The sequence below is a fragment of the Geotrypetes seraphini genome, chromosome 2, assembly GCF_902459505.1.
Source record: "Geotrypetes seraphini chromosome 2, aGeoSer1.1, whole genome shotgun sequence".
Classification (NCBI taxonomy): domain Eukaryota; kingdom Metazoa; phylum Chordata; class Amphibia; order Gymnophiona; family Dermophiidae; genus Geotrypetes; species Geotrypetes seraphini.
In genome coordinates this window covers 262888103-262912077 of record NC_047085.1, presented here as the reverse complement: position 1 = coordinate 262912077, position 23975 = coordinate 262888103, and the positions used below count along the sequence as shown (strand labels likewise).

The 23975-nt window shown below is 47.3% G+C and overlaps 1 protein-coding gene across 1 annotated transcript in view; it reads left to right on the top strand.

The window, feature by feature from the left end:
• The window catches only part of ENTHD1 (ENTH domain containing 1), an 89767-nt gene extending 71661 nt beyond the window's left edge, over nt 1-18106 (top strand). Inside the window, exons 5-6 of the mRNA XM_033932830.1 lie at nt 6903-6995; nt 17808-18106. Coding sequence (XP_033788721.1) covers nt 6903-6995; nt 17808-18106 — 392 coding nt within the window. The remainder of the gene's footprint in view (nt 1-6902; nt 6996-17807) is intronic.
• The last annotated feature ends 5869 nt before the right edge of the window (nt 18107-23975 follow it).

The following is a 23975-nucleotide window of genomic DNA, read 5'->3' as shown; positions in this document are numbered from 1 at the left end:
GACTCGTCTATTTGAACATCGCCATAACATCAATCATCATAAAGGAGTGAATGCACTGGGTCAACCTTGCGCTACGGCAGGACATAAATTTCAGGATTTAAAATGTACTGTGTTGGACTCTTTGAGCTCCTTTTACAAAGGCGCGGTAGCAGTTTAACGCACATAATAGCGTGCACTAAACCGCCGGCCATGCTAGCCGCTACCGCCTTCTCTTGAGCAGGCGGTAGTTTTTTGGCTAGCGCGTGATTAAAAGTCGTGTGCGCTGAAGCCACTACCGCGGCTTTGTAAAAGGAGCCCTTTAACTCTTTCCCAATGTAGGAATGATATCAGAAAGAAATTTCATCAAATTGAACAGCGCTGGATTTTTCCATTAAAATTGTGCTTTTACAAGGACTTAATCAAAGAATCGAGTGGCATGTTTTTTATTAACCTGCCGGATGATTGTTTAGTTTTGCGAGTAAATTAGGAACTCATAAATTAGGAACTCAGAGATGACATCATGAAACCAGAAGTATTTATGACCGTGAATGTTTGGCATCCTGCTGTCCAAGACTGCTGTTAGACGTGGCAATGTGCATGGAGGATATTTGAATTTCTCCCCTGAAGCAGCCAAAGAAGTCGGCAAAACAAGGTATCTTGTCGGGAGCTATGAGACGATGATCAAGTTTTGGGCACAGTGGATAGGAAAAAGTCCTGTTTCTGCACCTGACTGGCAGTTTTCATTTCTAAGCTTGGGTGTGGTGTGAGGAAGATACTGATTGTTGTATGGTGCTTTTTTCTCCCTCACAATTTTGTAACCAGGTTTGAAATGCAGTGCCTTTCAGTGACCACAATTGAACAACTTATTACTGTGTTTTGAGCTTTGAATGTATCAGTTGTTATCCTGTAATAATTATGTATAAAATAATAAATTTATCATATATTATAATGTAAGTTTTTATTTTGAAGCTGGAGTTGGTACATTTTGACCAACTTAGACTCCACTTAAAATTGCTTCCGTCTCCAACTCAGATTCCAAGACTCCAACTTCAAGCCCTGACAAATATGCAACATTATGGACAAAATCATGGACTAATCGGTGTTTTTCTCAGCATTTACACTTTTGATATAACAGCCTTCTTCTCAGAATTTTTGGCAGCCAGGTGGCATAAATGAATAGCTGAGTGGAGGTGTAGGAATACTGCATAGTAGTATAACATTTTTGACATTTATAACTGCAATTACTCTATCTCTGCAAACAGAGACATTTGAAGTAATTGCATAATCCAGGCAAAAATTAATTGTATAAACTAACATTAACTGATTTAATGATAATTTGGGCAATAAAGGAAAATGCTGCATGGATTGGCCACTATTGAAAACAGGATATGTGCTGGGCTAGATGGACCATTGGTCTGACCCAGTATGGTTATTCTTAAGCTTGCCTGTCTGTCATCTATTACCTCTTTCCAGGGCCTACCATCCATTCACCTTTTATTCTAGCTCCTCCTGTCTTTTTCTATTCCCTCACATTTGTCCCTGACATATTGATCTTTCTTGTATAATCCCACTGTATTCCAGGATAAGTGGGTTGCTCCTCCCACCAGGGATCTGTAGGAAGCCTCAAACATTTGAAGCATTTACCCCCCTCCCTCTCACACCTTACCACTGATCATGCTCCTCTGGACCTGAACCGGAAGCCTTCTCTCTGATGTCGCAACGTCAGAGGGAATGCTTCTGGATGAGGTGTGGGATGCATGAGGAGCCGCTGCACATAGCTCCGTGCGCACTACAGCTGTGAGGAGGTGGGAGCCGGCCACAAGGTAACACTGGGGGTATCGGACCGTGGGCCGTGATTTTGACACCTGTGATGTAGTATATAGTTAAAATGATATGGGTATAAAAGGCCAGTCTTTACCGGCCATGAGAGAAAAATGAGAAACACCCTGAAACCAATCATTAATGTGTCTCATCCCACACCCAGAGAGGAAGGTTGAACATTCAACTAACCCAAGACCCCTTTATCCCTAGGCAAATGTGCCTTGGAGATCAGCATTCGTGCACTTTTATATTTTCATAAATAAAACTGTAACATTTTGGCTAATAGTTTGTCATGAGCCAAAGACAGAAGCAAAGGAAAAACCTGAAATATGTATAACCACTGTAGTAAAACAATCATGTTATATAATGGCACTCTCCCCCATCACAGATAATGGAAAAGATAGCCAAGACTAGTCTAAGTTTTGTAGCTGACAACAAAGGTTCAATATTGTGAATATATAGCATGGATAAGTTGTTAAAAGCTCTACTCATAAATATATTTTATAGTTGCCCGCCCAAGTGAGAGGAAAGGTCCCAACCCAGCCATTACAAACTTCCAACTGTATTGGCATGGCTACAGATTTTTGCAAGTTAAGTACAAAACCCAAATAGAAACTAAATTCCTCCACTACTTGAAGAAGGGCACCCAGAGATTGTTGTGACTTTGGTGAGTATTAAAAGCAAGTCTGAAAAAAGTAGCACAATTTGAGTGTGTATTAAAACCCCCGCAATGGCTGGATCTTTCTAGACAGTAGAAACAAAAACCGCTGTGGAGTTTAAGTTTCAAGTTTATTTAAGAATTTTATAAACCGCCTAATCGGTCTTCTAGGTGGTGAACATTACGTTAAAAACTTGTATGGGGTAACTATACATCCGTTAAAACAATAATCATTGTTAAAAACATTTAAAAACAATACATAACAAACAGGAACCAAAAAAAGGGAAAGAAGGGTAGAACTACAATTTATCAAGTAAAAGAGAGAACATATAGGGAAAAAACAATAAGGGAGGGAATAAAACTATGTGGCCCTAAAAAGGGCATTTAGGTCACAAAAGCATCACGAAAAAGAAATGTTTTTAAATTTGTCTTAAATGGAGATGGTGATGTTCAAGATGCAGGCTTTATTAAAAATACAATTTAATAATCCACATAAAATATATCTAGGACCCAAAGTGTGGGAGCTATGGACCCAACACGGTCTGTGTTTCGACGATGGGGTCGCTAAAGATCCAGATATAAAAGCTTGTGAATTAATAGCTAAAAACAAACTAAATAATCACTCTGTGCGGGTGAGAAATTCTCAAGAGCAGGATCTTTCTGGACAGCACGTAAAAATGGGTCTAGATATAACAAAAATAAAAGAGGTGAGAAGGAGCAACCATGACGAGTTCCTCTCTGAACTGAAAAAGGAGCAGTTATAGTTCCATTACTGTAATTAATATCCATACTGTAGAGGATGCATATAAAATTTTCACCACTTGGAGAAACCACCCATTCAGACCTATATGATCTAATACACAAGAAAGGTATCTCTAGTCTACCTTACCAAAGGCCTTCACTGTATCTAGGCTGACCATTAGTGTAGGGAGTTGGTTGTATTTAGCAAGGGCCATAGCAAAGAGGACCTTATGCACATTTAGTAAAAACTGTCTGCCTGTTACAAAACCAACTGAGTTTCCATCAGTCTAGGAAGTTATGTTGCTAAGATACAGGCTACAAACTTACGATTAGCATTAAGGATATTGGCCTATAGGATTCAGTGGATAAATTAGACTTCTCAGGCTTAGATATGAGAGTTATCCATGCCTCATTAGTCTCTGCAGTGGTCCCATATTGGATAATGTGTGAGTAGTATGCATTGCTTATAGGGGCCCACATAGATGGGAGATCAAAAATTTTTACATTTCCAGTGAAAATCCATCAGGTCCTGAAGCTGTGTGGTTTTTGGAAAGCTTACCGTAATAGCTCTTTGGATCTCTTTAGCCAAAAGAGGTGCATTTGAATGCCTTCGCTTTTCCTCTGTAAGATGTGGAAAATCTGAATCCTCTATATAATCTGCCATATTTGGGCCTATACATGGGGTTGGGCTTCATATAAACTTTTAAAGAGAGTATAAAAAATCTGCCTTATTTTTGCTGCCTTATGATAGATCACTCCATCCTCATCTAGGATGTGTGGAATATGGTTCATAGTCATTCGCGCGTGAGACTTCAGTGCGCCGACATTGCAGTGCCAACAATTCGGTGCAAGACACTAGCGCGCCGTCTTAAAAGTGACTTTTAAAGAGCTCCGACGCGGGGTGTGAGTGGGGAACCCCCCAGTTTACTTCATACTGTTTGTGCTGCTGTTGGGGGGGGGTTGGAACCCTCCATTATAGAGTAAATTTAACTTTTTTCCAATATTTTAGGAAAAAGTTAAGTTTTCTCTATAATGTGGGGGGTTGCACCCCCCTTACTGCCCCCCCCCCCCCAACGGCAGCACGAACGGTCTAAAGTAAAGTTCTTTTTCAAACATCTGAAGTAAAGTTTTTTTTCAAACATCCTGATGGGTTTATTTTATAGCCTCTTCACCCATCCCACCCCCTTTTGCCTTCTCTAACCCACATTGGTGCTGTGATGTAAACAAACATAAAATACTTTTCCTCTCTCTTTAAATGCTAGCTCATGTTCGTGGTCTAATACCAGCTCTGGCAGGATACACATTTCAAATACGACACATTGTAATCACAAAACAGAAAATTAAAATTAATTTTTCCGCCTTTTGTTGTCTGGTCATTATTCAAATCAGATAACTCGCTTGTCAGGGTTTCCTGCCCTTTTGTTTTCTTCTTTCTCCGTGCTAACTATCCATCTTCCATCTCTGTCCTCTCCTTCCATTTCCCTTCCCTCCCCCGGAGGTCTGGCATCTTTCCTTTTTTTTGTCTCCATCCCCGCAGCTGCAGCGATGGACCCCACCATCCCCAGATCCACCATCTCTCCTTTTCTCATCTACCCTTTCATCCACCATCTCTCCCTCTTTCCCCACCACCCCAGGGTCAAGAATCTGTGCCAGTAGTTTCAGATCAGATCGAGCTAAGCTATAGGTTTGAAAGGGGGGTGGGTGGAAAAAAGGGCTACAAAGCAACATGTAAACTTCCCCTCCCTTCGCTAAACCAACAGCTCATCTTCAGATGGAAGCTCAGGTTTTTGTTTTGGAGAAGCAGCTGTCATGAGGCGAACGGCTTTATTTCAACAGCGAAACTGGCGAGGGAGCAAGCAGGGAGGCAGGGCTTGGGAAAAGTGCACCAGATGCCGGGACTGGGACAATGCGGTAATGGTACGGCATTCCCACGAACGTGTGCGGCCTGTGGCTGATGAAGGGGGAGGGTATTACATTACTTTCTCCTCACTTGTGCTCCGTGAGAGGCCTCTGCTGTCTTTCAGGTTTGCCAAAAGTGCTGCCATTTATTGAAGTTTAGAAGCTGTGGCATGGGGAGGAAGGTTGGGCCCTGAATTGGCAAGGCCGATTTTTTAAAAATATGAATCGATTTGAATCGATTCACCCAAAGTGAATCGGTGAATCGATTCGAATCGGGAATCAGGCAGCATTACTGCAAAGTGTTTGAACTGTTTTCTGTTTATGAACTGCATGACTAAAGGTGGCTGTGCTCAATAGAGACAGACTAAAGTACCAAATAAAGACTAAGGGCTAGATTCACCAAGTCCATTGATCATGTCCCAACCACTTAGCGACCCCTTTGCGACCCTGATCCAATTCACTAACCTCTGTGCTAATTATCCTCCGATCCACGCATGCAAATGAGGGGAAATGGCATGCAAAGTAGGAAGGATGCGATTCACTAGCTAAAGAAGGCACACCGACTGGGCTGGCCGATCCAAAAACAAGTGACTGGTGAGGACCAGTTGCTTGTGCAAAAACCGTGGTCAGAACGCCCTGCTCTCTGCCTAGACTCTCGTGTTCCTGCTAGTTTCAGAAGCCGTGCGGGCTGACGCAAAAATTCAGAAGCAGTGTGGGCTAGGCAAAAATTCAGAAGTTGTGTGGGCTGCTGCCTCTCTGCGAGCCTCTGTGCCGGAGCATCTTTAAAGAAGTGCCTTTTATTTGAATGGAGCTCATTGCTGTTGTCTACTGACCTGTCATCGGGGGCTCCTAGGAGGAGGAGACAGGGGGATCCCTGGTGTTGAGTTAGCGAAGAGACTTCTGCCACCGGGGATCGCCCTCCCTGCAGTGCAAGCCCATGGTTTTAACCCGCTTTAAACCCAGAGGTTAAAACCACAGACTCGCACTGCAGGGAAGGGCGGCAGAGAACAGGAGAGTCGGGGCCAGTAAAAAAAAAGTTTTTAAAAAACGGACAGCAAACGCATGCGCAGACCATCTACAGGCAAAGTAGATGGTCTGCGCATGCGTCGGGATCGCTACCCAGCGATCTGTGTTGTCGGATGGGGGCGGGCCTCCGATCGCCCCCATTTACATGCAGAGGATTGGAGAATCGGTTGGCCTGCCTCCGATCACCCACGGATTGGGTAAGATCGGTGGGCTTAGTGAATCTAAGCCTAAGTCTTGGTTCAATATTACCTTGCCTTGGTCTCCTATTTTTGTGGTGTCTACTGCTCAGTATAACCTGATCATTCTAAGCAGGCGCCAGGGTCTCCCCATTTCCTGGGGGAGCTACGCCAAGGCAGAAGCTGATGGATACCTCTCAGAATATCTCCTTTATATCATATCAGTGACTCATGAATATAATTAACCTAAAAAACTTGGTATAGCTATTGACTTGTTTCCTGTCTTTCTGTGTAAAACATTTGAAGTACGAGTATTACACTGTAGTTATTCCACTCTTCCTTGAGCACCCTCTCCTCCATACCGTATGTGTTTGGTGGATTCCATTTCCTTTTTATGTATTTTTCTTTTTTGTAAGTCTCATTCTGCTATGTTTTTCTACACAAGTGTTGATACTTATTAATGTATGTGAAAATTTGATAAAATGCAAAAACAATAACGTCTTCAGTAGCAGAGTCTGTATCTCTTCTTGGTACAAATACACATTTACCTTTTATTCTAGTGTATTGCCCAGTGATGATTTTTCTCTGAACTTTTATTGCAGGAATGTCATCTTCATCATCTACCAGCCTAAGAAGTCCAGAAACTGTTGAACAAAATATGAGGATGCTACAAATGACCAGTGATGATAAAATCAGTAGGTTATTGCTTTTATCCATAAGTCTCTGAATGTACAAATATAGAATGTTCCCAACATACGATATGGGGTGAGGCAAAAAAAAGTAACAGTCTAGTTGTTTGTTTGTTGGTTGTTTTGTTTGGGGGTTGGTTTTTTTTTTTTTGGTGTTTTCTCAGCAGCTGCATGGAATTTCAACATGAAGTTTTACAGCTTTATTTATTGTTACAATCTACATTTATGAGCTCATTATGAGATTATCTTTAAGACAAAACAACAAAATCCAAATAGTACCAAAAGGTTCCACAAAGGAAATGAAGCAGCAAAACAACAAAAAGATTGTGGAACAGAAGATCATTTGTACCAGTTTGTAATTTAATAAGCATCCAAATAACTTAAAAACAAAAATCTTTCAAAAAATCCACAAAGGGGCAGATTCTATAAAAGGGTGTCCTCTGATTGTAGGTGGTGATAGCTGTCCTACTGCTATCTGGCAGCCAATCGGGATGCATGTTAAAAAAAACCCAAGGCAGGCTGCCTACACTGTATGCATTTGTTGCGGGAGCAGGGAGATGCCTAGGGACACTTAAGCTTGCTCAAGGCTGGGCATAGGTGTAGTTTCGCCTGGAAGTGGCCTTGGGTGAGCTTAAGCAACACTAGGCTTCTTCCTAGAGCTGCAACACATGCCTGAAATGTAAGACAGCAAAATACTGGCCTACATTTCAAAAGCTAAAATTAGACATGGCCAGCTGAGATGATCGCGGCAAGGGAATCCCCAATCAGCTGAGCTGGCAGGCCTCCCCAAAGACGTGGCTGATCAGGGAAAAAATACCCCTGCCACATTCACCTGAGTGGTTGCGGCAGGGGACCCCCCACAAGTACCCCCAAAGTTGATGAGGGATGCCTACTCCCTCCTGCTGCCACCCCTCTGGACCCCCACAAGAAAATTACCCAGCAGGAGGGATGCCCACTACCACAACCCCTTGAACCCCCTCTCGAAGTTGCCCGGCAGGAGGGATGCTTTTCCCGCCCAATCAGGTTTTTTGGTTTGTTTTTGTTTTTTTTTCAAACATCCTGGCAGATTTATTTTTTATCACAAAAGTCAAATCTCCACTCCTATGAAGAAGTCTATACTCAAACACTCGCACTCCACTTTTATAGTTTATCTATACTTGGAGCTTGATATTCGTTCAGGAAAAGGCCTCAGAAATAAGGAGTACTATACTTATAATTTCAGTGGTAATCATTACCAGCGTAGGTGTATTCCAAACACGTACTCCGTACTGAAATCACTGGCCAAAAACCTGTTCTTTTATTTCATTATCCATATTATGTTTCTGCTAATTTAAACTATTTTTTAAAACTATTTTAAAAACTTTTTTGTTATAACTTATATCTCTTATTTTGCACATTAACTAATTGAGTGCAGACCGCTTCAGGATTTGAAAAACCTCACAGAAAATTACTTATCTTTAGTGTTTTCATTATTCATCCATTTCTGAGCTTCTTCAATTCTGTGCTATTTAGTAATCGGGATCAGAACCGGAGCTTTCAACGCTCTTGGGACTAGAGCCAGAGCCTTTATTTATTTTGTAGCCTCTTTACCCACCCCATCCCCCTTTACCCTCTCCAACCCCTCGCCAGCGCTGTGGTGTAAACAAAATTAACAAACTAAGAGACTTTTCGTCTCTCTGTTAGGTCCTAGCTCACACTCGCTGTCTTACACCAGCTCTGGCAAGATACACATTTCAAATCTAACATATTGTAATCACAAAATAGAAAATAAAATTATTTTTTCTAACTTTTGTTGTCTGATCATTTCATTATTCAAATCATGTTGGTCCCAGACTCTGGTTTCTGTTAACTCTCTCACCAGAGTCTCCTACCCATTTGACATTTTCTTCTTTCTCCATGCTCACCATCTATCTTCCATCTCTGTACCTTCCCTTTCACTGCCATATCCAACATTTGTTTCTTTCCCACTGTCTACCATCTCTTTCTCTCTCTGCCTTGTGCCCTGGATCAAACCTCTATTCCCGTCTATGCAGCATCTCTCCCTTCCTCGCCTCCATTATCATGTACAACATTTCTTTCTCCCCATGCATCATCTCTTCCTGCCCTTCACCCTATGTCCAACATTTCTCCCTCTCTCTTCTCCATACATGTCTCCCACCCCTCCACCATACGTAGGATTTCTCCTCACCCCTTTCTACCTCTTTGTTGCATCTCTCCATTCCTCTCTTCCACCCATGTCCAACAATTCTTCCTCTCTCCTCCCATGTGTAGCAGCTTTGCATCCCTCCTATCCCCCTGTTCACAGCTTTCCATCCTTTCCTCCTATCTCCCTGTGCAGTACCAACCGACCAAGCCCCCCAGCATGAGATCTGACATATTTTCAGGCCTCCTAAAGCAGCAGCAGCAGCAGCAGTGGCTGGCCAGCAGAGGCAGTGCTGTGAACAGGCTGCTTGTGTCATCAGTGACACGGCAAAGGGAAGGCCCCAACGGGACAGGCCATAGGCAGCCTGTTCAGAGCACCTCTTCTGCCGGCTGACAACCGCTGCTGCTGCTCTAAGAGGCCTGGAGGTTATTTCAGGTCTCAGCAAGTGTGGGGTGGGGGTTGGGTCACTGAATTGGTGAGTCGATTTTTTCAGAGAACAAATTGATTTGAATCGATTCGAATTGGGCAGCACTAGTCCCAACCCCACCTATTTGTTTATCTACCCATTCATACACATATAGGCCTCCTCGGGACATGATGGGGCCCAGGAAGGATGCTTAGAAGGGGGCCCCAAAGCTTGCTTGCAGGTTGCTCCTCTTTCAACGAGGTAGGTTTGGGGCCCTCTGCGACATAGCAATTGCCCTGTTTGCCTACCCCTAATGCTAGTCCTAGGCCTCCCTAATAAGCCCTCTATACATACTTTATTCATGGAAAATGTCCTAGTCGTTCAGCATCTGTTCCTGCCAGCTTCCATTATAAAAATTGTCAGGGGTTACTACTACTATATTTATTATTTCCATAGCACTACCAGATGGTTGCAGCACTGTACATTAAACACACAAGAGATGGTCCCTGCTCGAAAGAGCTTACAATCTAATTATGACAGGCACACAGGATACAGGACAAAAGATGAATCAATAAGAACATAAGAATAGCCTTACTGGGTCAGACCAATGGTCCATCAAGCCCAGTAGCTTGTTTTCACGGTGGCCAATCCAGGTCCCTAGTACCTGGCCAAAACCCAAGGAGTAACAACATTCCATGCTACCGATCCAGGGCAAACAGTGGCTTCCCCCATGTCTTTCTCAATAACAGACTATGGACTTTTCCTCCAGGAAATTGTCCAAACCTTTCTTAAAACCAGCTACGCTATCTGATCTTACCACAATCTATGGCAATGCGTTCCAGAGCTTAACTATTGATTTTAAAAGTATCTCCCTGTAACTTCATCGAATGTCCTCTAGTCGTTGTAATTTTTGACGGAGTGAAAAATCGATCCACTTGTACCCGTTCTACTCCACTCAGGATTTTGTAGACTTCAATCATATTTCCCCTCAGCCGTCTCTTTTCCAAACTTAAGAGCGCTGACCGTTATCCCAGGACAAGCAGGCAGCATATTCTCACATGTGGGTGACGTCATCTACGGAGCCCCAGCACGGACAGCTTTTCAAGCAAACTTGATTGAAGTTTCAAGTTTGCTACACTGCACCACGCATGTGCATGCCTTCTCGCCCACTAGAGGGCGCATCCCACCTCGTGGTCCTCAGTTCAGTTTTTTCCGCGGAGCCAGAAGCCCTGTGGAATTTGAGCTCTGCTATTTTGCCTTCTGTCGCCGCGTCCGGTGTATTTTATTCGGTCGTGGTACTTGATTTCTCTTTTATTTTCGTTTTGTACTTCTTTGAATCAAAAAAAAAAGTTTTTCCTCCGTTCGGCTCCGGGGGCTCCCGTGAGCCGCGACCCGGCCTCCTTGTTCGGTCGGTTCGGTTTTCATGTCCCATCCCTTGACGGGTTTCAAAAAGTGCACCCGGTGTGAGCGGTTACTTTCCATCACTGACCCACACCGGTGGTGCTTGCTCTGCCTTGGACCCGAGCATCCGACTGACTCCTGCGATCGGTGCTCCACCTTTCAGGCCAGAGCGCTCCGCCGACGCCGTGCCAGGATGGCAGAGCTCTTCGCGGTTGACTCCGCGCCCGGGAAGGCCTCGACGTCGGCCTCGGCTTCGGCCCCGGCCTTGACCTCGGCCTCGGGGTCCTCGGCTTCGCCGCGTCCCTCGACATCGAAGCCTATGCCTGCGACCAAACCTGCCTCGGGTAAGTCCTCTTTTCCATCCCCGACTCCAGGGTCAACGAAGAAGCCATCTGCGGGCTCCTCAACGGCGGGTGGGTCGTCCTCGGCCCCGCCCAGGACTCCGGCCACTAATGCCCCGAGGGAATACTCGAGACCGAGGTCGCCCTCCAGGGAGCATCCCCCGGCCTCGGACCTGCCTACCATGGTCGGGATCCCGGCGTTCCAGGACTTGCTCCGAGCATTGATTGCCTCGGAGCTGTCTGGGGCCCTCGAACAATTGCAGCAGGCTTCGACCTCGACTGCTTTGGCCTCGGGGGCGCTGACCTCGGCGACCTCGGTCTCGACTCCCTCGGTCTCGGGTACCGGGGCACCACCGACCTCGGCCTCGACCTTGCCCTCGACTTCGGCTTCGGGGGCCCTGCCTGAGAGCAGCGTACGGCCCCGGGACAAGGTGCGCAGGGTGAGACGGATCTCCTCCTCCTCCTCCTCGAGGTCCTCCCGGGGCTCCTCACCCTCGGGCCGGCCTCGGGCGAGGCGTCGCCCGAGGAAGCCTAAGCGTTCGCGAGGCTCTCCTCGACGACGTGGTTGCTCCTCGCCGCTCGGAGGCGAAGCCTTGCGGGTCTCGGAGCTCCGCCTCGATAACCCGAGGCTTCTCCGTTCCCCCGCGAGAGGGGGTTTGCGTGACTCCTCGCCGAAGAGGAGGGGGCGTGCCTCGGTCCCTCGGACGCCTGGGACCTCTCCCAGGGGTTCTTCGAGACGGAGACGTTCCCCGACCCCCTCGAGGCCATTGGATCTGGCCTCTTGGGACTCGGGGTCCGGTAGGGAACCACGATATTCCCACGAGGCTTCCCCCTTCTGTTCGGCGGAGAGGTCGAGGACTCCCTCGCCGCCCGCCAGACCGTCCTCCTTCTCCAGCTTCGTGCAGGACATGGCACGTGCCTTGGGTCTGGACCTCATGGCTGGATCTCAATACACAAAGGAGTTCCTCGAGGAGCAGGACCTTCCCACTCCCCCAAGGGAAACCCCTCGGCTACCCTTGAATAAGGTCCTTCATCAGACCTTGCTTAAGAACCTGACTTCACCTCTTACGGTCACAGCGGTTCCGTCCAAGATGGAGTCCAAGTATAGGACAATACCACCCAAGGGATTCGAGAAGGCTCAACTCTCCCACCAGTCTTTACTGGTTGAGTCTGCGCTCAAAAAGACACAACCCTCCCGAGTTTCTGCGGCAGTCCCGCCCGGCAGGGAGGGTCGGACCCTGGACAAGTTTGGTCGTCGCCTCTATTCAAATTCCCTCATGGCAACCAGGGTTTTAAATTATGCCTTTACCTTCTCATCCTATCTGCGTGGCATGGTGAAGGATCTGCCCCAGTATCGCGAAGCCTTGCCGGACCCCCGCAAGGAAGGGTTTGACAGGTTTATATCCAACCTGTCTCAATTGCGCCTGTACCTTTTTCATGCTGTGTATGATGCGTTTGAGCTGGTGTCGAGGGTGTCGGCATTTGCGGTAGCTATGCGCCGATTGGCGTGGCTACGCACCCTCGATATGGACCCGAACCTGCAGGAACGCCTTGCGGACTTACCTTGCGTGGGGTCCGAATTATTTGATGAATCCCTAGAGGCGGCGACCAAACGGTTGTCGGAGCAGGAGCGCTCGTTGGCCTCCTTGGTCCGTACGAGACCTCGGGCCACACCGCAGAAACCTTTCCGGACCCCCCCCCCCGAGGCGGTACCCTCAGAAGTCGACCCCGGCCTTTTCTAGGCCACCGCCTCGGCGCCCACCTCAACAGGGAAGAGGGGGACAAGCGAAACCTCCGGCGCAGGGTCCGTCCAAGCCAGCGCCGTCCTTTTGACGGGCTAGGCGGATGGGGCCGGCCCCCCTCCGCGATCGCGCCGGACCCCCTTCCCATAGGGGGTCGACTCCGGTCCTTTTACGCGGCTTGGACCGAGATAACATCCGACGCTTGGGTGCTCCGGACCATCTCCGAGGGCTATTCTCTCAACTTTTGGTCTGCGCCGCCGGAACAGTCACCGGGGACTTGCCCATACAATCGGACCCAGCTCCCCATCCTCATGGCCGAGGCCAGGGCCTTGTTGAGGCTTCGGGCGGTGGAACCTGTACCCCCCGATCAGGGGGGGTGGGGGTTTTACTCCTGTTACTTTTTGGTCCCAAAAAAGACCGGGGACTTGCGCCCCATTCTAGACCTCAGGAAGCACAACAAGTTCCTGGTACGGGAGAGGTTCCCGGATGTTGTCACTTCCGGTGTTGTATCCGCTCTTGGAGGAAGGGGACTGGATGTGCTCCCTGGACCTGAAGGAAGCGTACACCCATGTTCCGGTGCATCCCACCTTCCGCAAATTCTTACGGTTCCAGGTGGGCGAGCTACACCTGCAGTACAGGGTCCTCCCCTTCGGCCTGGCTTCGTCCCCTCGAGTCTTCACGAAGTGTATGGTGGTAGTCGCTGCAGCCCTGAGGTCTCGGGGGCTTCAGGTCTTCCCGTACCTGGACGATTGGCTGATCAAGGCCCCGACCAGGGAGGGGGTTATCTCAGCGACCCTACAGTCTATCTATCAGCGACTGGGGTTCGAAGTAAATTTTCCCAAGTCACAGTTGTGCCCGACCCAATCACTTCAGGTTATAGGCGCAGTGCTGGACACTGTTCGCCTCCGTTCATTCCTCCCTCCTCCTCGTTTGGAGGCTTTGGTTCGGTTGGGCCGTCTGATCTCTCAGCTACCTGTGGTGTCGGCTCAGCGCATGATGATGCTTCTGGGCCACATGGCGTCTACGGTCCACGTCACTCCGTTCGCCAGACTGCACCTGAGAATTCCTCAGTGGACTCTGGCCTCTCAGTGGCGCCAGGAGCGCGATCCTGTCTCTTGTCGCATAGCAGTGACTCCTTCTTTGAGACGCTCGCTCCGTTGGTGGACCGACTCTTCGAATCTTTCCGGGGGTTTGCTCTTTCTCGTCCCTCCTCATCGCAAAGTTCTGACCACGGACTCCTCGGAGTACGCGTGGGGGGCCCACCTCGACGGTCTGCGGACCCAGGGCCTGTGGTCAGCGGAGGACCGCCGCTGTCACATCAATGTGTTGGAGCTTCGTGCCATCTTTCTGGCGGCTCGAGCGTTCTGCCACCTACTCCGCGATCAGGTAGTCCTCGTGCGAACGGACAACCAGGTGGCCATGTATTATGTGAACAAGCAAGGTGGGACGGGCTCTTGGTCCCTCTGCCGGGAAGCTCTGCACCTTTGGGAATGGGCGATCTCCCAGAACATCTTCCTACAGGCTGTCTATATCCAGGGAGAACAGAACTGCTTGGCAGACAAACTCAGTCGGCTTCTCCAGCCGCACGAGTGGTCACTCAACTCCAGAGTCCTGCGCGAGGTCTTCCACCGCTGGGGGACTCCACAGGTGGATCTGTTTGCCTCCCCGGAGTCTCGCAAACTACCCCTATATTGTTCTCGGATGTATTCCCTGGACCGTCTAGAAGCGGACGCCTTTCTTCTCGACTGGGGAGGGAGGTTCCTTTATGCGTTTCCTCCTTTTCCCCTGATCTTGAGGACGTTGGTTCGTCTCAAATCATCCAGAGCCACTATGATTCTCATTGTGCCTCGGTGGCCTCGTCAACACTGGTTCTCCCTGCTTCTTCAACTCAGTGTCAGGGAGCCTCTGCTTCTCCCTGTGTTTCCCTCTCTGCTATCTCAGAGTCGAGGTTCGCTGTTGCATCCCAATCTTCAGTCGTTACACCTGACCGCTTGGTTCCTTGCCCCTTGACTTCGGTCCCGGTTTCTCAGTCGGTGAGGGAAGTTTTGGAAGCCTCGCGCAAGGTCTCGACCAGGCTTTGTTATTCCCAGAAATGGACCAGGTTTTCCTCCTGGTGTTTCTCGCGTCATCTGGATCCGGATTCGGTCCCGGTGTCTTCGGTACTGGACTATTTGTTACATCTGTCTAATTCCGGCCTGAAGACGACATCTGTTTGGGTACATCTCAGTGCCATTTCTGCCTTCCATCGGCACTTGGACGGACGTTCTCTTTCGCTTCATCCTCTGGTGACGCGTTTCATGAAGGGTCTAATCAATGTTTGTCCCCCTCTGAAGCCTCCTCCCGTCGTTTGGGATTTGAATGTTGTCTTAGCTCAACTGATGAAACCTCCCTTTGAGCCTATCGACAAGTCTCTTCTGAAATTTCTTACTTGGAAGGTGGTATTTCTGATTGCCCTCACATCTGCTCGACGGATTAGTGAGCTGCAAGCTTTGGTTGCGGACCCGCCTTTTACTGTGTTTCATCATGATAAGGTGGTTCTCCGCACCCATCCTAAATTTTTACCTAAAGTTGTGTCTGATTTCCACCTCAATCAGTCCATTGTCCTTCCTGTGTTCTTTCCTAAGCCCCACTCCCATCCTGGCAAGACGGCGCTCCATACGCTTGACTGTAAGAGGGCATTGGCTTTTTATCTCCAACATACCAGGTCTCATAGGAAGGTTCCCCAATTGTTTTTGTCCTTTGATCCTAATCGTTTAGGACATCCTGTTTCCAAGCGCACCTTGTCCAACTGGTTGGCTGCTTGTATTTCTTTTTGCTACGCTCAGGCTGGTCTTACGCTCCTGGGTCGAGTCACGGGGCATAAGGTCCGGGCGATGGCAGCTTCGGTTGCTTTCCTCCGATCTACTCCGATGGAGGACATATGTAAAGCTGCCACTTGGTCTTCGGTTCATACGTTCACCTCCCACTACTGTCTGGACACTTTGTCCAGAAGCGACGGCCGGTTTGGCCAGTTGGTGTTACGTAATCTGTTTTCCTAAATTGCCATCCTCCCACCTGCCCTTTTTTGGTTGGCTTGGAGGTCACCCACATGTGAGAATATGCTGCCTGCTTGTCCTGGGATAAAGCACAGTTACTTACCGTAACAGGTGTTATCCAGGGACAGCAGGCAGATATTCTCACAACCCGCCCACCTCCCCGGGGATGGCTTCTTTGCTAGTTATGGAACTGAGGACCACGAGGTGGGATGCGCCCTCTAGTGGGTGAGAAGGCATGCACATGCGTGGTGCAGTGTAGCAAACTTGAAACTTCAATCAAGTTTGCTTGAAAAGCTGTCCGCGCTGGGGCTCCGTAGATGACGTCACCCACATGTGAGAATATCTGCCTGCTGTCCCTGGATAACACCTGTTACGGTAAGTAACTGTGCTTTTTAGTCTTTCCTCATACGAGAGGAGTTCCATCCCCTTTATCATCTTGGAATGAAGAAGTAGAAAGGATAAGGGCTACAGAGGGAATGAGAAACAAATACAGTGTATTACAAGTTGGAAGAGTTAGGACCTAAACGCAGCTTCGAAAAAGTGAGTGTTGAGCCTGGATTTGAATATTGCCAGAGATGGAGCCTGGTGTACTGATTCAGGCAGGTTGTTCTAGGCATACGGCGCAGCAAGGTAGGAGGGGCGGAGTTGGGAATTGGAAGTAGAGGAGAAGGGTACAGACAAGAGGAGTTCCTGGGGTGGGGTGTATGGAGAAAAAAGAGAGGAGACTTGTTGAAGAACTGCAGAATGAGTATACTTGTAGGTCAGTAAGAGGAGTTTGAAATTTTTGCGGAAGCAGACAGGTAGTCAGTGAAGCTACTTGAGGAGAGGAGTAATATGAGCTCAATGACACTGGCAGAATATGAAGTGTGCAGCAGAATTCTGAACAGATTGAAAGGGGAAGAGAAGGGTTTGCAGGATATCTGCAAGGAGCATGTTGCAGTAATCCTGACAAGAAGTGATGAGGATGTGGATAATGGTCTTGGCAGCATGCTCAGAAAGGAAACTGACTTCAGTTGAACCTCTGCCATTTTTTAAATTGTGATTGACTGGAGCAGATGCTGAAGAAGGAAAATAAAGTTTTTTCAGATAAAGTATTGGGGCGGACTGTGCAAGTTGGTGACTGCATAGAGAAAATAGGGGTTCAAAGACACTTATCTATAGATCAAGTACAGTATCTTTCTGGTTCATGTTTCCCAGGACAGAGTATCCCTGGCTCAGGGGTCCTGGGGCAGGGTCTCCTGATACCTAGTAGCCTTGGGTCAAGGGATTTATGTCCATGGTTCTCTAAATTGAGAATCCCTGTTCAAGGTTACTCCTCCTTGGGAATTCCAGTATTTGGTTGCCCATTTAACTTGAAGGTAGTGAGAAGTTAAAACTTTATCTCTGGAAGTGAAGAGAAACCTCAGATTGAGGAAATAAAAAAGTGCTAATTTTTAGTGCAGTTGGCTGAATTTAAAGTAATCCTGTATGCAGCTCAACAGTAGGTAAGGAGCAGACTGGAACAAACTCAAGAAATAAACAGGCAGATGGTCCACAAGGGCCAGACCAGCAAGGGGTACAGAGCAGACTGGTCTGCTTCTTACTGCTTGCCAGTCTGGCCCATGTGGGCCAGTTTGTTTCTTGGGTGCAGCTCAATAGTATGCATTCTGCTTATTTTATTATATTGGCCTATATGATATGACAAACTTAATTAAGTCTGTGGATATTCTTGTAAGCTACATTTCTATAATTAATATTTATTCTTTCCTAGTTATGCCCACATCATCAGTTGTATACAGGCCATTTTTCCTGGCACCAAATCTAGCAAGCCTAAGAGTTGGTGGATTCCAGACCGATTTTAGACCTGCAGGACCAGTGCAGTGTAGCATGCCTGCCTACGGTGGCATGTATTCAGCTATCACACAATTCAGTGCTCCAGTGACTACTTCTTATGTGACATCGATTGGAACAAGGATACCCATGATGGCTTCATCGTTAGTTGCACCTCCGTTTTATAATCCACTGTCCTTCTCTTCTGCTCTGTCGAGTTCTAAAAACCCATTTTTATAACTGAATAAGAGTTATCTTTCTAACCTCATCTTTCATCTTTTAGCCTTGCTTTCTAATTGTCTAAATGAGTTATTGGGATTTTTTTTTATAATACAAAGAAAGTGAATGGTTTTGTAGATGAAAATCCTATTCATTGTATTTAAGCACTACTTCTAGTGCAATAGACACTCCATTCCTGAACGTGTAGTAGTCAGTCCCTTCTCGTGAGAATTCTTGTTGGGAGCTTCATTAGCATTCTTTTGCTCTGCCTCCTTCTGGGCTGTCCTCCAATTCCTCAGTTGTCTCTCTACAAGCAAGATAGTAGGAGCCGGTCTTTTCTGTTCGTGTATATTTTTCAATTATATTCAGGTTTTTTTGGACCATTTGTGAGGCTTTTCAGTGCTGCAGAGGATCCCACTCTTGGGACAGCTCTTGTTGTGGGAGAGCGTAGATTCTGAGATCAAAGGTTTGCTTCCAAGGGGCAGACTCCTTTGCAGTGCATCCACTTTGACAGCCTGCACTACCAGTTCAGGGGCTCAGGAACAGTTCCCTTGGGAACAAGGCTCGCCTCAGTTTGTCTGCAGTGGGCTTAAGCACAGGCTGAGTAGCTCCATAGTGGTTTTTCCAGGATCAGGGCTGACTGCTTTCCTCCCCGTTTGTGTGCGCATGATCCGGTGGGGATTGAAGTCTATGGTCGGTTCGTTGGGCCCGAGAGGCAGTCAGAAGACACAAACAGTCCAGATTCCAGACTTGTTGAGGCAGAGGTTCTCTATGTAAGTTGTTTACAGCTTCCACTCCCAGCACAGCTGGATTCTGGGTTTAGAGATAGATTCCCTCACCTCTAAAATCCTAACATTGCTAATTTTTATTCCCCAGTGTAGCTCCTAGGGCCTTTTTTGGTGCTAAAATTGCTGTTGCGGTGGCCATCTTGGATTTCCCAATTTGAAAATAAAAGCTTCTATCTACCTTAAAACATCTCGATTTTGCTTAACAACAGGTATGATGGACTCTTCAACCAGGCTACCCTGAATTCATGCCAAGTTTGTGGTGGATAGCCATCTGAGGATCGTCCATGTTCCACATGCCTTGTGACACATTGGGGCGGGGGAGGCAGCAGCCTCTGGCTTAGCCTCCTCTAGTCCTTTGGGGATTATTAGTGTCCTGTTGGTCCAAGGGCCTGGAAAAAAGTCCAGGTTTGAAACAGGGAGCAGCGCAAGTGCATCCATGGTGAAGCACAGCTGTGACATGGCTTCAAAACTCCAGAAAGGAGCTTTGAGCATCCTGAGGAGTCATCTGGACATCCTGTCAGGGGTTTCACTCTGAATTCATCAATATGATGTTTGAAGCTTACAAGGACCACATGGAACCCTCAAGTAGCACACCCTGCTGGGCTCTATTTCAATGCCTTTACTCTTCCGGTCAGGGTCCTCTGTAGCAAGAGATGCTGCTTCATCTCTAGAAGGGCCAGATCAGGATCTGGTGGAGGCCCTTGATCTCAGGGAGGACCTGATTGTACATAGGCTGTATAAGGCTTCATCGTTTTTGGAGGTGATCATGGACTTCCTCCAGGAATTAAACAGAGATTCCAAAGTCCTCTGCTACACTGTGCTTGCCTATAAGCATCACAAAGGCACAAACTTCCTATTTTCCCTCTCATCAAGACATTACCAAAATGCTCTTGGACCACTGGGAGGTCCATAAGGGGCCTCTTCGGGTGGCCACAGCAATGTCAAAGCTCTATCCGATGGATGCTGAATTTAACCAGCTCTTTGTTCTTCTGAAAGTGAATTCACTTGTGGCGAAGGCTACAAAGAGTACCTCCCTTCCCAGTTAAAGTGGCATGGTATTAAAGATACCTGGGACCACAGGCTGGATTTTATTCATAAGAAGCTTTTTGAAACCACTGCCTCAGGTTTGAAAGCAGCTGCAATGGTGTTTTTTGTCACCTGGTCTTGCCACTCCAATTTGCACCATGATCCAGAGACTATTGTCAGGAGGGAAATCCAGTTTTTAATGTCTGGAGTAGATTATGTAGCTGATGCTCTGTATGACTTTTCAGAATTGTAGCAGAATGTCTGCTTATTCCATTTCCACCTGCAAGATGCTATGGATCAGACAGTGGATGGGGAATTCCTCCTCTAAGGCACCTTGAGTAAATTACCATTTAAAGGACATTTAGTCTTTGGGAAAGGTCTGGATGATCTTATGGCCAGCATACGGGATCACAAGCCGAAGTTTAGTGGACCGCGGATTTTAAGCCCCTAGAGCAGGGGTAGGGAACTCCGGTCCTCGAGAGCTGTATTCCAGTCGGGTTTTCAGGATTTCCCCAATGAATATGCATTGAAAGCAGTGCATGCAAATAGATCTCATGCATATTCATTGGGGAAATCCTGAAAACCTGACTAGAGTACGGCTCTCAAGGACTGGAGTTCCCTACCCCTGCCCTAGAGGGTTAGGTCATGGTGATTTTGGGGCTTCCAGCCAATATCACCAGTCCATGGGAGGACCTTCAGGCCAGAGATCCTTTCAAAACTCCAAAGATTTTTTTTTTTGGGGGGGGGGCAGGTGCCCCAAAACTCTCCACCCCCAATCTTCCCAAAAAGTAGTTATGATGCCAAGCTGTCAACTGAGCCTCCATGCATCAGAGGGAGGTTATCAGCCTATTGGGGAGTGTGATTGGAGATCATCACAGATCACTGGGTGCTGATCATTATACAGGGGGGGTGAGAAGGTGAGTACAAGCTCAAGTTCTTTCATCTCCTCTCAGACCTTTTTCTAGATTCTCCGGCTGGGAGGCTGAGAAAGAGCAGCCAAAGTCAGAGCAACAGTGCAAAGATTGCTGGATATGGAAGCCATAGAACCCACATCAGAGGAAGACTTGGACTCCGGAAGATACTCGATATACATCATTGTGCCCAAAAGAGGTTCAGAAGCTTGTAGGCCGATTCTAGACCTCAAAGCAGTGAATGTGACCCTCAAGATACATGTTTCCAAATGGAAAAGTTAGTGATTTTGTAAGTGGCGCCGGAGGAATTTCTCGCCTCCCTGGATTTGACGGAAACCTATCTGCACATTCCCATTTTACCAGAGCACAGGAAGTTTTTGCAATTCCATATGCTGGAGCAACACTTCTAGTTCATGGCCTTGCCCTTCAGGCTGGCCACTGTGCCATGGTCCTTCACCAAAGTAATGGCAGTTGTTGTAGCACACTTGCACAGAGCATGCATACAAGTCCATCCATATCTGGATGATTGGCTAAGAACCCAGTCCGAATCCAAAGGCAGACTAGCAGTTCACAGAGTGATTCAACTGCTGCAGAAGCTGGGCTGGGTGGTCAACTTTCAGAAAAGTCACCTGCAGCCAGTGCAGATCTTGGAGTATCTATGTTTCTTCCAGAAGCCCACAGAGAGAAGTTTCTGCATCAGATACTGGAGTTTATCCCAGGACAAGCAGGCAACATATTCTCACTGATGGGTGACATCACTGACGGAGCCCCGGTACGGACACTTCAAGAACTTGGAAAAGTTCTTGACGTCCACACTGCGCATGCGCGAGTACCTTCCCGCCCGACATAGGCGCGCGGTCCCTTAGTTTCTTAGTTTCCACAGAGCTCAGAAGTCACGTTTCAACGACTGTTGAAATATTTTTCTTTTTGTTGCCTTCTCGTTCTCGTGATTTACTGACTTTTTGTCAGTTTCTTCTTTTATTTCTTTTATAAGTTCTTTTTAGTTTAAAAAATATATATATATATTTTATATTTGATTTTTTCTTTCGTTGCCGGTTTGGCATAGTGGGGCCTTATGGATCGCCATTTTCTTTTCTCCTCTGTTCATGGCTCTTGTCCTGGGCTGGTTTTTCCTGCCCATTCTTCCTCCACATGATTGTTTTGTGGTGGCACTTTTCTTCACTGACATCCTTCGGTCATTTTAGCACTATCGGGCCTCGGCCGTGTTGATTTTTTCTTCCTTTGCTTTTTCCTCTATGGCGCATTTTCATGTGTTTTCTCTGGAGGCTGTCTCCCATCGACACCATCCTGAATCCGGCTCCAGTCGAAGTCGTTAATCCGGTACTCAGCGTACTTCTGGTACCGCTTCTCCAGTCCGCGCCATCGGAGATCTTCTTTTGGTAAGTTGGTTTTCTCTTTCAGGTGTTTGTAACAGTGAGTCTACTCCTGTCTTCTTTCAGTCCTCTCTCGGGCTACACTTTGACGTTGATGACTGTCTAGATATGGGCATGTCCATCTGGGAAGCGTGGAGCAACACCATTGATACCCATCAGCAGACAACAGTACCGGTGTTCTTTTCTTCTATTCTGCAGCCCCACCTATGGTACCGGTCATCGAACCAGGGTACCGGTTTCTCCTCCGGGAGCGGCACCACTGGTACCGGTGTCGGTGCTTTATTCTTTCTACTCTGGACCAATACCATTGGTACCGGTTCTGGATCAACGGTACCGGTGTCCTTTTCTCTCTGCTGAGCAATCACATCATGGGTACCAGTCCTGGACCCGTGGTACTGGTGTCCTTTTCTCTCTGCTTCGCTATGACACCATGGGTACCGGTCATAGACCAATGGTACCAATGTCCTTTTCTCTCTCCTTGGCGATGACACCATGGGTACCGGTCATGGGCCAACGGTACTGGTGTCCTTTCCCGTCTGCTCCGGTGGTGCTGTGTGCCTTGATACCGGCTTTTTTCATCTCGGGAGTGTTGACCCTTGGTACCGGCATTATATCCATTGGTACCGGTTCTTCCTTTTTACCGGTGTTTTCTTTCACGACTTCGGTTGGCATCTGCATGTTTTCACTGTTCCTTTGGGTGATGTCGACATTTCTAATAGGTGTCGACCTCAATGTTGACTTCTCTATCAACGCCATGTTATTGTCGTCAGTTCTGATCGATGTCGCAATCCATATCAACATCCAGGTCGAGGTTGGATTTTCTTATCGACATCGACATGTTCATTTGTGCTCCGGTTGTTTGGGTTCTCAGCCCTGTCGACACTGTCTCTTCTAGTGCTGCCCAGATCAGCTTTTGATTCCGGGGATATTTTCACGTGAGTCTTCTCTGATTTTGTTGACTCCTGCCCCGTGACACCAGTTGTCCTTGCAGTTACCGATGTCGGTGTTGTATCGATTCCTTAATAGTCTTGGTTTTGACTGGTTGAGAGGCTTGGGGTATCTTTTGGAACTACGCCCCATCCTATCTGAAGTGGTGGGTGCTTCTTCATCACATGTGCTTTTTTCCCCATGAGTGGGGTTTGCATAGCCTTCATATTTGCATGCCATGTTATTTTTTACAGATCCATTAGGGAATTTTCTGTAACTGCATTCCTTTGGGAGTTGACTTTGTACAGTCATTTCTTTTCCTATGGAATGTCTTTTCCTTCCTTGTACTTATCTCAAGGGTCCTTTACTTCCCTTCCTTGATCTTTATGGGGTCTTTTTTGACACACCCTTTGAAGCGGTTAACATGTGTCATTGTTTCCCTCCTGGTAGAGTTCATCCTCACGGTTAGTGTGTAGGATTCTGTCTTTCTGGGCAGAGTGGACAAGGCTAGGGACCGGTTAGCCAGATGGGCTTACTAGATTCCTCTCCTGCCTGAATAGTTTTCCTTGGCATACATTTGTGTATACATTCCATATAGCCGCTTTTCACTTCACTTTCAGTACCTGTTTTGGCAGATCTGTTTTTTATGGATCTGGTCTGCATCTGAGTGTCTGTTTTTATCATTACTCAACAGGACTGGTTATTGCATACATCTGCTTTGGGGAGGTGTTCCTAGGGCTGTGCTGGAACATGTTTCCTCTCCATTATGGACCTCTCCATTATAGTGAGTTTCTCTGGCCGCATCCGTGTAGCAGTTTTCCCTTTAACAGCGGCTGTCTTATCA